The sequence below is a fragment of the Epinephelus moara genome, chromosome 5 (assembly GCF_006386435.1).
Source record: "Epinephelus moara isolate mb chromosome 5, YSFRI_EMoa_1.0, whole genome shotgun sequence".
Lineage (NCBI taxonomy): Eukaryota > Metazoa > Chordata > Actinopteri > Perciformes > Serranidae > Epinephelus > Epinephelus moara.
In genome coordinates, this window is record NC_065510.1 from 38,084,315 (window position 1) to 38,098,277 (window position 13,963).

General features: G+C 40.4%; 1 protein-coding gene across 1 annotated transcript in view; it reads right to left on the reverse strand.

Moving 5' to 3' along the window:
* Positions 1-9,144: 9,144 nt before the first annotated feature.
* Positions 9,145-13,963, reverse strand: part of LOC126390651 (uncharacterized) — an 8,204-nt gene continuing 3,385 nt past the window's right edge. Inside the window, exons 2-4 of the mRNA XM_050045047.1 lie at positions 13,082-13,565; positions 12,163-12,293; positions 9,145-9,608 (exon numbers count right to left, since the gene is read on the reverse strand). Coding sequence (XP_049901004.1) covers positions 9,433-9,608; positions 12,163-12,293; positions 13,082-13,557 — 783 coding nt within the window. The 5' untranslated portion in view covers positions 13,558-13,565 and the 3' untranslated portion in view covers positions 9,145-9,432. The remainder of the gene's footprint in view (positions 9,609-12,162; positions 12,294-13,081; positions 13,566-13,963) is intronic.

The window sequence follows — 13,963 nt, forward strand, 5'->3', positions numbered from 1 at the left end:
CTGTTTGTTTTTTGTTCCAGCCCTAAATAACTCAATACATGACTTCAGTACATCGCTTTATTTTATGCCCACTGAGGTTCTAGATATATTTACTTTAAATATAGTTGGAGATGAGTGTTTGGCCACAGCAACATGCAAAAAGAGATATAACACGCCCAGGTTGTCCTATGAGATTAACTACAGTCAGAGTTATGTTTTATACAAATGAGCTGTAAATTTGTAACTCCAACTGCAGCACTTTACGCTCGCCGCTCTCATCTGTAATTCAGATGCAGGTCTCATCACAATCACTGTGTGCAGAGACCCAGGAGTCTGACACTACATGACTGCCTGTGTGGGTGTGCAGGCGTATGAGAAGGTGTGAGAGGGATGGAGTGTGCGGTCGGATGTGTGTTTCAGCGCATATTAAGTCCCTATAGAGTCACGGTTCTGCTCCTCAGACTAACAGTATGTCTGCGTGTTAATTCAATAAAGAAACAGCAGTGGAGTGTAAGCCTCTTAATAAGCAGTATGCCTCGTTTCTCTCCGTCTCCCCGTCTCACTACTTCTTTCACTCAGTCCGCTCTGCTTTCCCACCTATCCATCTGCTTCATCCTCCCTTCGTCGTCTCCTTTTAATACACGTCTGTCTCCATGTGTTCATTCCTTCCCTGCCTCTCACCCTCTCTCTTTCCACACCCTCTCTTTCCACACCCTCTCTTACTGTATGTGCTCCCTCCCTGTTCCTCTTTCTCTTTTCTCCATTTATCTCTCCTTTCATCTGTCACAGCCTCCTCCTCCCCCTTTCTCTCACCCTCCCTCCCCTGTATCTGTTCTTGTATGTGAGTGGTGGGTCTGCGGGGTCCTTGTTATCCAGCACCTACCCAGACATCCCTCAGCTGGGAACCCAGACAGGCAGACAGAATGACAAAAGACGACCAGAGAGGAGGAAAGGACTGACAGCTCCGCAGCTACTGCAGCAAGACTGACAGGCAGGAGGAAAAGCATGAAAAAAAAAAGGCAACTGGACGGGATATGTCCAGAGAGGCAGCACTGAGACACCCAGGCGAGTAGTTTGACAGGGAGACAGAGAGGGCTGTCAGTAAGAGACTGCCAAAACAGGTAGGAAGACAAATATAGGCAGGCGAGTAGGAGGCAGACAGGTAGGCAGAGCAGCCAGACAAGCAGGTCGTCACAGGCCGGTGCGTAGCAGCCAGTCGAGCTACGAGCCCAGCATCCCAACAGGCCAGAGGGTCAGTAGCTGCATGGCTGATAAACACTGCCTCTGTCTGGGCCTGGCACGGTACTGCAGGCGTTAAATGTTGCCTGCATGGAGACAAATAACCCTTTAATTACTGTGTGTTCAGCCAAAGACTCAAAAGAAGGTGATATCTCCTCCTAACACCTTATGTAAGGCTTCAGGTAAGGATGGCGGAGGAATGGAGTATAGAACAGTGAACGTGACGGTCAGTTTGGGCTTGGGGTTCAACTCAACATAGATCAAAGTTAAAAGGACATTTGCAATTTAAATAAGATTAACACAGTTTGAGTTCACCAACTGCTTCATACAGTAGAAGAGCTGAAATTTTTAGTCAGCTTCTTTTACCGGTTTTCTTCTATGAAACCAAAATGAAAATCTTTGGGTTTGGGACTGTTAAAACAAGCTCAGTGTTAATCTGGGTGTAAGGGATGTTTTATTTATTGACGTATTATAGGCGAACGCCTAAAATGTTCTTACAGTAAAATTTTTCGGTCGGTCGATATTAATAATTATTATGATAAATGTCAAATCGTTATTTCTTTCAGGTTTGAACTAGGGCTAGGCGATATGGAGAAAATAGAACGTCACAATATGTTTGACCAAATAACTTGATACCAGTATTGCAACAATATTGTAGGGTTAACTATTGGTGCTTTCACAAAATATTTCCACAATGAGATTCTTGATAAATAGTCATCAGGAATGTGAATACAATAAAATGTCAATTAATCCCTTTTACTAGCCCAGTGTGGCTACAAATTTTGAAAAAATAGTTGCTTGTCTCAATTACAGGCCTGGTCTGGTTGCCAAGCAGTTAATTTTTTTATATAAGCTCTTTGGATGTATAAAATTGGATTGTTGGCTGCCTTTAATTATGTGTTCATTCCTCGATTACCCTGTAAGTCCTCAGATCAGAAGAATCAAAAGGATTTTTCATAAAAAATTCATCCAAGTTGTGAGTATTGTTCTAACAGGATAAAGTGGTGTTGTGTAAGTATGCCGGGCGCCATAATCCTCGAGTGTCATAACTTACGCCTTCTCTGACGTGTTGTCTGTGTGAGCTCGATCAAATGAATGATTCATAATTGATTTATAACCTGAAGCCAAATTTTTAAACAACTGGTCTAAACAAACAATTTAATTGTATTTCCAAATCTTTACTCCTTTGTTTGAAAGAAATTAAAGGCCTGTCCCATGAAGACAACTGTCCCAAATATATGCCTGTTGATTTCAGTGATTTAAACAAATAATAGCCCGGGCTACTGATTGAAGTTTTACAGTATAATGACTAAGCGAGTATAGGCAAATAATAGAACAGCTAGAACAGTCTGGTACATTCAAAGAATTACATCACTTTACTGTAATTCAACCGTTAAAACCAAGAAAAGACAACACTTACCACATTATCAATATATCAATAAATTGCACAGGCCTTTAAGCAGCCAAAGTAATAGATTACAGAAGAAAATCAGATTAATTTATAATGAAATAATTAGTTGCAGCCCTACAGATTATATTTACAGGACGATGACTATTGCAGCAAAAAAGGCAAGATAATCTAAATCAATCTAAAAGAAAAACTACAACTTCCAAATTCAAGTATAGACTGAGCGGACAATGACCTGATCATAGTCCTATGTTACAGGAGGCCATGATAAGAACATGAACAAGTCTAAACGAGAGCAATACTAATCTCAGGCTGTACAACCTAAGCCACCTTTCTTTGTAGGAGACTAACTGTACACACATTCTTGAATCTATTTTCGTATAACATGTACCCGTAACCCTGGGAAAATCATCCTGACAGTTTCTTCTTTTCTCCTTTTAGTTCTTTGTGGAAATGTCTGTGTCAATGTGATGTTAAACATTTAAGGATAGCACAATCTTTTATATCTCACTATGTAATGTTAGAGACAGTTGTGAATGTCCACCAACTGGACTGTCATTCAGCATAGCTGACATATGCTGCTATAATTCAAGTCAGGAGGACTATGTTAAAACATATGTATTTCCTTAACTGTAACCTCACAAAAACCCATCATGTTACAATAGGAATGTCCTAGAATAGTATTATAGTGACACTCAGGAAGTCAATTTACCAGAGCCAGGCTTGTACTGGTGCAGTGCTCCAGTTTCACCATATGGTGAAGATTTTACTTCAGGCAAACGCCCCCTGATTCCAATCACTCTGACTCAGCAAAATCTGTTGCCCTTCCTCTGTTCAACAGATGTGACAACGGTTTCTTTTAGAACAATCCACCCAAAAACACTTAATGTGCTAAAACTTATTAAGCACACCGAGTTTTAAACTGTCTCAGGCTGAGAGCCCACAGATGACCTAGTGTATAAGCTCACCTACTTGGAGGGACAGTCAGGACAGAGCATTGCAGCACCTTTGTTTTTTTATCACAAAGTTAAGAAACAGTGTGCTTAGTCATCAGCTTGCTGTAATCTTTGCAGACAGTGCTGCCAGCTAGTTCCACAGGCTATGTGCATTTCTTTCTCGATGGTCTGTCACCCAGATCCCTTCAACCTGGCTGTCTTCCTTCTGGGTCAAGTCACAATGACAGGAAACCATAAACTGTCTTCTTTGGGAGCGATACAGTTGGTTTACAGAACCTCAGAGAAATCAATGTGTTCACGTCCTCACAGCCTAAAAACAAACCATTTAATACTATCCACCATTTGTATCCACCAGAAAGTTTAGAGAATTCAAAAAGTGCCAAGGAGTCATTAAATTTAATGCTGCCAAATTTCTGTAGACAAAAAAAAAACAAAAAAAAAAACACTGGCATGGATCTAACCTGACTGAGGCACTTTTTCCAAAAGGGCCTTGTAGTTTCCATCTTTTACCAATTTTCACTACTGTGGACTGCAGATAATTGTTCAAATTTACCAGAATTCCTACCCCCCAAAAACAGCCAATTTATTTATGTTTTTGTACTGGTTAGCTCTGGCTGTGGTTAGCTAACCACAGGTATCTTCCTGTACTTGCCAACATACTGTTACAAGATCAATCAAGAGAAGGCACGGGAAATGACCGGACACACTGAAGAGAGATGAAAAAAGCCATGACTGGAGGTGAGTCACAGAGGAGAAACAGAGAGCTAAGGGCCTGTCTGAACTGGATGTGCAATTTATCATGCACTGCAGGAGGTCATTTAAAGGAGGAGGAAGGGGGACAGGATCCTATTGATACAGCACATTGTACTGGCTGTTTGTATGGAAGAATGTGAAGGAAGAGAGGTTTTTTTTTTTTGATGGTCATTCTAACTATGGCAACCTAATTGCACCCTCTATCAATAAAGCACTTTGGATTAGGAGGACTGAGGCATATTAATATAAAACACCATCATTACAGTATTTTGGTTCTGATTTTTAGTTTCTAATACATGTTAAACCAGGCAACCTGCAGAGAGGTTCTTTAGCCTCTTTCAGTGGCTCCTTGTGGCTTTTGATGAAAAAAATTACATGGAAATGAATACTACTGCTTTTTTAACATTTGATTTTTTATTTATGATTGTCGTAGGCCTTAAGTCATTTTTAAATTCCCTATTTGTAGAAATGTGTAGACTACAGACTGATATAAAAAAATGTTTTATAATTCATGGCCTAGTGGCACCTTTTCCTCTAAATATTGCCGAACCTCAAGAGCAGTGGCCAATCTTGACTCAGCCTAGCAAGGCTAGCTATGGATTCCAAATCCAAAACGGAAAGGTCTCAAGGTGAATAGAGAATTTAATAGTGCATGGACAGCTCTGTTTGCTTTCACCGCCAATGATACAAAGTTAAAGTGGCAAATAAACATATGTGGCCCACTGCAGAGAAGTCACTTTGTGGTCAAACAATTTAATAAGTGCTCATTTAGACATTATAGTCAAGTTGAGGCTGAGGCTAAGAGGCTGTGTTACCTTCATTGTAAGGCTCAAATATGTTGTGTGGCTCCAAACCCTTAAGCCTGCTTAACCTAAACCTAAATATTTTACAATACCCACACTCGAATCTGCTAACTTGTTTGAATTGTTTGAATCACAGAAAGTCATATCTTGTATATATTTCCCAAACCCCATGACAAGGCCAAAGCCAACAATGTGTTACTACATCTCTCGATACTTTCTGACTCCTCGACCCTGTCTGTGGCAAAGGTCACAACTATATAGATTCATTTTTATTTTTTATTTTTTAAAGGCCTAGTAACTACCTTAAACAGCTGGGCACTGTAGTTTGTAGCAGTTAAAAAGAGATAATAGTGAATTTGTGGGGGACTACTTCAAGTGATGGATTAATCAAAAATACACATCCGGTTCTCTGTTACTGATGTATTTTTAATTGTTTTTGGACAACAGACAATACTTATAAGTAGGATCGTATCAATTAATTGTTGGTATGGGTCTTAAAGTGGCACTTGTTTATGTTAAGAAATGCTTAGTTGACCTGAAGTTACATGTGTAGTTACAACTAGGTCGAGCATTTGGCAGCAGCATACACGTGGAAGCACAGGAAGGATTAACCATTAGGACAGTTGGTTTAGAATAACGATTTTTCTGACAAAATGTCTATCCAATATACCGCAATGTGTTTGCTTTGGTTAGCTGCAGGAGGTTAAACTGACCACAGTCCTCCTTCCTGTCTCCTCCTGGGTTTCTTCCTGTGCCAGGCTAACAAACCATTATGTTGCCAGATCAATCGAGACGCTGAATGCTAAATGACTGGTCACACTGGAACCAGATGAAATAACTGGGGGTGATTCACATCGAAGAAATGTGGCGCTATAAAGGCCTGGACCTAATTTCCCAAAGTCATCTCAGCACTAGGAAATGTAACTTGTATTATCATCAAAGTCTGTCTGGCTATCAATGCAATAAAATAATGTGGGTGGTCAGTGTACTACCAACAGTCTAATAATGTACTCAGCTTCAGTTAAAACGTGAACTACGAGCAATAAGCTGATCTTGACCAACACCATAACTGCAGTGTGGACGTAGGCGGGCAAGCAGTCTGCTTATTTGTCCAAATGCAGGATGTGGAGAAAGGCTCCACTGAGACATATAGGGGCATTAATCACTCACTAGGATTACAACATGTATGAAACACGCTATTTCCTAACATTTTAACCCTGATACCACCCCCACAAAATTATAAAGCAAGACTAATACAGCTACTGCAGCTTTCAAGGGGAAATCCACCCTGAAGAAAACACTTTAAAAAAAAGATGCTGCTTTAGTCAGGATTTGTGAATGTGAAGCAGCCTCTCACAAAGCTAAATGTGAGGGTATGTGCGCTGCTCCAATGACAATTAATAACAGATGGGTTTTGTGTACAGATTCCCAGTGTTGAGGGGGGACTATAAATGAGGAAATTTTCAGTGAAAAGCATTTAGTTTTCACAAAATAGGTTCAGCAGAGTTGAGAAAAACAACACTTCCTTTCAAAGAAGCAGCAACAAGGCCTAATCACATGACAACATGACAAATTCAATTCTGGGTTTTCTGGTTTCTGGGTTTGGGAGAGAGTTCTGCATGCACACAAATATTTATTAAACTGTCTAAGATCAAACAAATAGCATATGTGAATTCTGCCTCGGAGCGGATTTTCGCAGTAGGGCGAGCCAAGTTCGCAAAGAATGATCAGCGGTCGGGTAAATTAACAATGACATTTAGTGTGGGTCAGCTTCCTGGAAACTGACGCTTCAAACAGACAAACAGATTAAAACTCACATTCTGACAATCATCCATCTGTCTATTTTCTAAACTACTTCTCCTGTTCAGGGGTGGAGGGGCTATCCCTACATGCACTGATTGAGAGGCAGGGTTCACTCTTGACACCCTTAGGCCACATCCACACTGATACATTTTTATTGTAAAAGGGCATTTTAAAATCAATGTGGTCTTTGCGTCTCCGTCCATACTAACACGCCTGAAATCCCATGTCACATGTCCACACGTGAAAAGGGCATGTGTGCTGGTGTAAACAGGAAGCAGATAGTCTACTCAGAGGTTGATTGCTTAGTTACAGACAATACTAAGGAGATGGCGAAAAGTAAGACCAGAGATTTCTTTGCTTGGACCGAGGACAAGGTGGAACTGTTACTGAGAGTAACACGTGAGTATAAGGCTGTCAAGGCAGCCAGAAAACAGGTTGTGAATCATTACAAACAAATCCAGCTACATATCAGAGCTGTACGGGCCGCAAGCATTATCCATCGCTGGAGGAACCCATAGTGATGAGAAATGAGTGCCCACACCAGGCCTAGCTATATTGTTTTGACTTGACAAGCTGTGACTGATAATACCTAACTGGGAAGTGAATGTGAGTGTTTGCATCATTGTGTCCAAAAATCTCTGTTTCTGCCAATCCAGACTAAACACAAGCCCCAGTTTTCAGACGAAAACGGGGTCAGCAGTATTTTCAAAGGTCTCTGTTTAAGGGGTTCCAAAACGCCGGACTAGTGTGGACGCTAGGTGTAAATGTAGCAATAGTTATGTATTACAGTTATGTAACAAAAACATATTAGTGTGGATGTAGCCTTAATTTTGGCATGTCATGTTTGTCTTATTTCACGTCATTATTACCTGTCTGCAACTCAGATGAACACTTCAACATGACTTAAACACAAATTGCTCAGTAGCCATTCAGTCCCCACCTTAAGTGTCTGCAAACACCAAAAAAGTACGACATCATCCTCCCCTATCATCACCATCAGCACTCCCCCAGTCACATTTTGCCCTTTACATCAACAATGAAATTCACACAGATGGCTAGGGAACATCAAAAGCTACCTCATCTCTTTGATAGGAAATGATCTGACGTTGTATACTTTGGGAAAAAAGAGCTCTACTCAGAATTCAACTACAAAGTCTCATCAGAGCACACAACTGAGAATCTCACCAGAGATTTTGACCTCAATCTATTATTGACACGGTGTCTGTGGACATGAATGATTTAGCACTATTAGATGACATTAATCAGCTTAGTATCAGTTGCCTGCAACTCTGTCTTTAGTTGCATTTTGAGTAAAACAACAGGGGGGAAAGGGGGTTTGAACAGTGTGCAAGTAAGTGCTTATGTATCCCAAGTCCTTGGGAATGAACCCATTGAACTCCCAAAGGTGCATGGAGGAACTGCGAGGAGGCTAAATCTGACACCAACTCTACCATCTAGTGGCCAAAAGTTGTCATTACTGCTAAAATCTCCATAACATGAGACTAGTGGGATATATACATACTGGGCAACATATCTTTTGATTCATTAAGTAAAATGGAAGAACTGGTCGTCCTCTTTTTAGATCTCTCTAAACAGAGGACGACCACCTCTGTCTGGACAGCCCTGCCACACTTGACTGCAGTGGTGACTCATGGAGATAAACATGCAAGGTTTGACCACAGCGAGGTAGAGGAAAATTTAATTTATTGTGGTTGTGATAATGCAAATGAAAGTCTGAAAGGGCGGATAACGATTTGTTGCTGTTACATAATCAAACCATAATTTCTTGCTGACGTTTACCGTCCCCAAATTAAAATTGCTGCTTCGTGTACTTGTTGTGAACATCCAATTTATGGACAACAGAATTGATAGATCAAAAGAGCAACTTACTACGACAAGTGTTCCCATATCGGGCATTTTAAAACACAAAAAACTGTACATAAAAACTATTATTTCAGTTCAGTTCTTGGAATACTAGCAAAATTATGAGGGTATGAAATAGAAGAACAGTACATGCATGACCGTTTTCAGTGACAACACTAACTGAAGTGGTACAACTGCAAAGTATGGTAGTTTATCTAAAATCATTTCTTAAGATTACAAAAGCTTTACAAACTAATATTTTACGATATAAAATCTGAATATAAAATAGAAAATAAAACCTACAATAAAAAAAACAACCTCATTGCAACCTAGGCTCCACCATACAATCTTTGGCCTATGACAACATTAACCTATTTGATTTTAAAGCTTTGCATTAACGCTAACCTAGAGTACGTTTTAAATTTAATTCCTTCCACTAATGTATTAGATGAGGTAAATAACACAGATGCAGACTAAACAAATATTCTAAGCATGGGTACTTTCCAGGATCCCCAAATCTGAACAATGTCAAGAAGGGCTAACTAGATTCACTGCAGAACTCTTCAGTTTCTTTTTTCTATGTGAACATTGATTTCTACTAATCCTCTAACGCAACAGCACGTCTGGCTTACTCGTCAGCGTCTGCAAACTGGTCAGGCTCAGTGGGAATGCTGTAGGGGGACCACTTGATGGGGAGTGGGTGGTGTATGGCTGGTGTGTAATTGGCTGTCACTGGCAGGCCAACTGTGTCCATTTGCTTGAGTGTCAAGTCCCTCGAAGAACAAGGGATCGCATCTTGTGGACCTGAAGGAGACACAGGATACCGGTAAAACTTTTGACCTGGATCTTTATAAGAGTTTGTTGTGAGATAAACCTTGAAAAAGGTGACATTTGCTGAATACGTTCTTATTTTTTTTCATCTGCTGGCAGTGCTAACGATCATGGTTGGAAATGAGCACCAGCTACCAGCTAAAGGCTGCTATATAATGCAAGTCGCTGCTAGTTTTGCTTTGCTCACAAGCCAAAAAAAACAGTAGTAATCTATTGAGTGGCTGGTAGATTTTGTAATCCACCGGCTACAGTGGCAGGTAGCTCTTTTAAGTTCATTTCCAACCCTGTAACAATACTACTGTAATTATTCTTACTTCTACGGTACAAGGAGGATTCAGATCATTGACTAAAGGCATACTATGCAGGATTATCTACTCGCTGTGTGTTGCAGTGTCTGTATCTGCAGAGAAGCTGCCCTCTGCCTGTGTTTTCTTCTAATTTTGGTTTGTCCACTACGTGTCTGAGTGTCCACCTTTGGGTGATGGTGTGTAGCCCCGAGTCAATAGCAGTGCAAGGTCAGGACTCTATAAAAATGCAGTGACCAGGTTACACCGCTGTCTCCGTCCTTTTCTTCTGCTCATTGGATGCGAGCTGCGGGTCTGTGTGTCTGTTTGATCAAGATCGAGGTTGAGCCACATGCATGCACACACACATACACACATAGAGCAGAGAAGCCAAGCTGACATGATGAAACATGTGCTTCAGCTGAAGTCACACAAAATCTGGCCATACAGCAACTTCCCGCAGGGTTTGTGCTGAGGTGAGGGTGTGTTAATTTGTGCTTTAGAACGTAACTGCCATGAAATAATCAGAAAATATTTTTTTACTTATTTGATTCACTGCTTTGTTCTCTCTATCACCTCATAGTCTCATTAAGCTGAAGAGGGTGGGCCAAGTATGAATGTTGTGTTAACAAATAGTACGTGAAGAATCCTGCATAGTATGCCTTAAATTAAAAGCAGCAACATCACAGTGTAAAAATACACTGTTAGAAGTACAAGTCTTGCATTCAAAATCTTGTTTAAGTACAAGTACACAGGTATTAGCATCAAAGCATACTTAAAATAGCAAAAGTAAAAGTATTCATTATGTAGAATGGTCCATTTCTGAATTGTATATATGATGTTATCAGACTATAATTATTGATGCATTAATATGTGGAACTGGGTGATTAACCGATCGCAATAGGGGATTGCGATTAAATCTGTGTCGACAACGGTGATCATTTTTGGACATTTTCACTTACTATGAGTTAATCTAGCAGCCTCTCACATGACAGAAATAAACATGACAACAGCAAGTCATTCTGCTACATATTTTTGCTGCCCGTGCTCTGTTGCTGCCTGTTTGCAGGAGGACAGACCTGTGCTCCACACAGAGTGGACAGCAACATAACCTCAGTGCAGAGCCCACAGAAGGGAATGAAACTGACTTTAGGATATGTTTTACTGTGGGAACTGACAACAATGCTCATTATACATAAATACAACAAAAGGGACAGACAGTATGATCAATTTTTCAAACATGTTGAACAAGCAGAACACAAACTTGCACAGCTTGCACAAATATAGTGTCTTTGGCCACTGTGTCCACACTAACTTCTTGCCTCCTCTTAATCCACATGCGTTTTTTTTTTATTATTTTATTTTGTTGTACACAGCTACGATGCTTGTTATGCTAAAGTGCTGAAAGTGACCTCGCATTACCCTCCAAAGCTGAGGAAATTGTTGACAAATACGCTAACACCATGTCAATTGTGAAGTGGTTTGGAAATCTGAAAAGCAACACACAATGCCGTCAGTTTGTGCCAGCCAAGACAGGAAACACAACAATTTGAGAGTTACAGATGTAACTAAGGTTCTATAAATTCTGGATCATAATCCATTATTTTAATATGTTATGTTATTGAATGTTTTTTTTTTAAACCACAAAATAAATTCTAAACCAAGCCATGTTTGCGCACTTACGGTTTATGTTGTTCTATTATATGTTAAATAAACAATATTCTAAAGTTTAACTGATGAACCCTCGGGTTCCTTCAAGCTTCAGTCAATATCAAGATAGTCTTCAAACTGGCAGCGTTATTAAACTTTATATCGTAATAAATATCGATATCAATCATCATGGAAAAAATTACTGCGACATATTTTTTGCCGTATCGTCCAGCCCCACTTAAATGTTGGGGCTTGTAAAGGTGGAGCTCATTTTATTTACTTTATATACTGCTGGCTAGCTTAACCTATAACATAACATCATTATTGAGTTGATTTATAATTTGTATTAATTTGCATAGTAACTGGCAACTAAAACTGTCCAATAAATATAGTTGAGTAAAGAGTACAATATTCCCCTCTGAAATACAAGTACCTCTAAATTGTGCAGTACCTAAGTACAGCACTTCATTGCGTTCCAAAACTGTCTGTACTGCTAAGTAGGTGAACGTTAATTCATATTAACTTATCAGCATATATCATCAATAAAGTGCTTTGGGAGGAGAAATAGTAATATTTAGGTGTTTCTTCTTTACCGTAGGGTGTGACATCAAAACAGTTCTCTTCCCAGTCAGTCAGTGTGACCTCTTGGGTCTCTTTTTCCCAGTCCTCTGCCTCTTGTTGTGGCATCGGTAGTGGCACCTCCGGCCAGAGGACTTCAGTGTCTCTACAAAAGGCAAATTTCTTATTTACATACAGAAATCAGCAAATCTTTCCATACATTATGTTTGATAATCTGATATTGCTCCTTGTCAATTCATATTTATTCAGAAAGTAGGAGTCATTCCAGATATCGGGAAATAAATTTATTTGCTTCCTTGCTGTGAGTTGGATCAAAGGGTTGATATCTCTCTCATGCATGTTTTTATTAAATATAAGGCTACAACCAGAAGCAAATTATCTTGTCTTAGCATAAAGAATGGATACAGGGAGGAGAGCTAACCCGCCTCTGTCCAAAGGGGCTGCCAGCACCTCTACGCTCACTAATTAACACCCTACATCTTTTTTGCTTTATTCATGAAAACACAAAGTGTATGAACAACTGTCCGTTTAACAGGGGTTATGTGTATGATTATTCCTTGCTGTTTGCCCTGTTTAGAGTCTCCTGGCTGTAGCCTTTTGTTAGATAGATGAGAGCAGTATCAATACTCTGATCTAACTCTCAGCAACAAAGGATATAAATGTATTTGCAAACAATTCCTTTGACATTGTACTTACTTATCTTGCACAGCTATTAAGACAGTAGAAATCACACCGTATCAGTCACATTTTTAGTTGCCTGTCTGAAAGACAGGATACATTTCCATTTCAACCAAGGCAACTGTCTACACCAGCCTTGTAACAGCTCACACACAAGTTATTCCGGGGGAGAGTGGATTGAGAGAGGTGTGAGTAACTATGCATAAATATTTTTTTACTGATGCATTCATAGCATCTGTAGGGAAGGTGACGCACCTCTTCTTCCTTCTAAATTTCTCTCTTCTTCTTGGGTTCCTTGATGCTGTTGACCTGCTGGGTCGTGGTGCAGTTCGGTCAGAATTACATGGCGAAGCAACAGTGTCTAGACTGGTGGGCCCTTCCACTGAGATACCACCTGGAGTTCTCGCACTGCGACCCCTGCCAGCTGCTGAGGCATCAGTGACAGCTGAAATCGTGCTTCCTTGTTTCCTGGGGGTTCTTGGGGGTGCAGCTCTTGTACTCTTGCCCTTGTACCCATGGTTAATATAACCATTAACCATGCACTGTGGTTTGGTACCATTCAGTGTGCCAGCTGGTGTCGTCTCACTGGTTCCTGTAGCAGCAGCCGGGTAGCCATTGTGAACAATGGCTCCATTAACCCAACCTGTGCTTGGGACCTGACTGCTGGCTTTCCAGGTGTTGTGACGCGTTCCTCCTCTTCTGCCCACGTAGTTCATACCATTCTGAGGCATCACTGCACCTGAAATGTATAGACGGAGGGTTTGATGTGAATGAAAAAGTGAAAGAGGCAAAACAAAACAGAAACAGTCACACACAACTAGGGCTGCCACTAACGATTATTTTCATTGTCGACCAGGGCTCAACAATAAGGATTGCCCGATTGCCCGGGGCAAGTAAAACTCACGGTCAGGCGTGTAAACTAACAACTCACTTGCCCAATCGGGGAAGTTGCTAAAAATAGTAAAAGTTAATAACTAATTGATAAAAATAAATGTATTTTAAAACGTGCTCTTCTGCTCTGATCTCTGCCTGAAGTCACAGGCACAGCTGTGTAACAATGTCCTGCCCACAGCCCCCATTGATATTATTTTGCGCGACGGACGCTTCATATAATAACATAACAATATACTATTTATG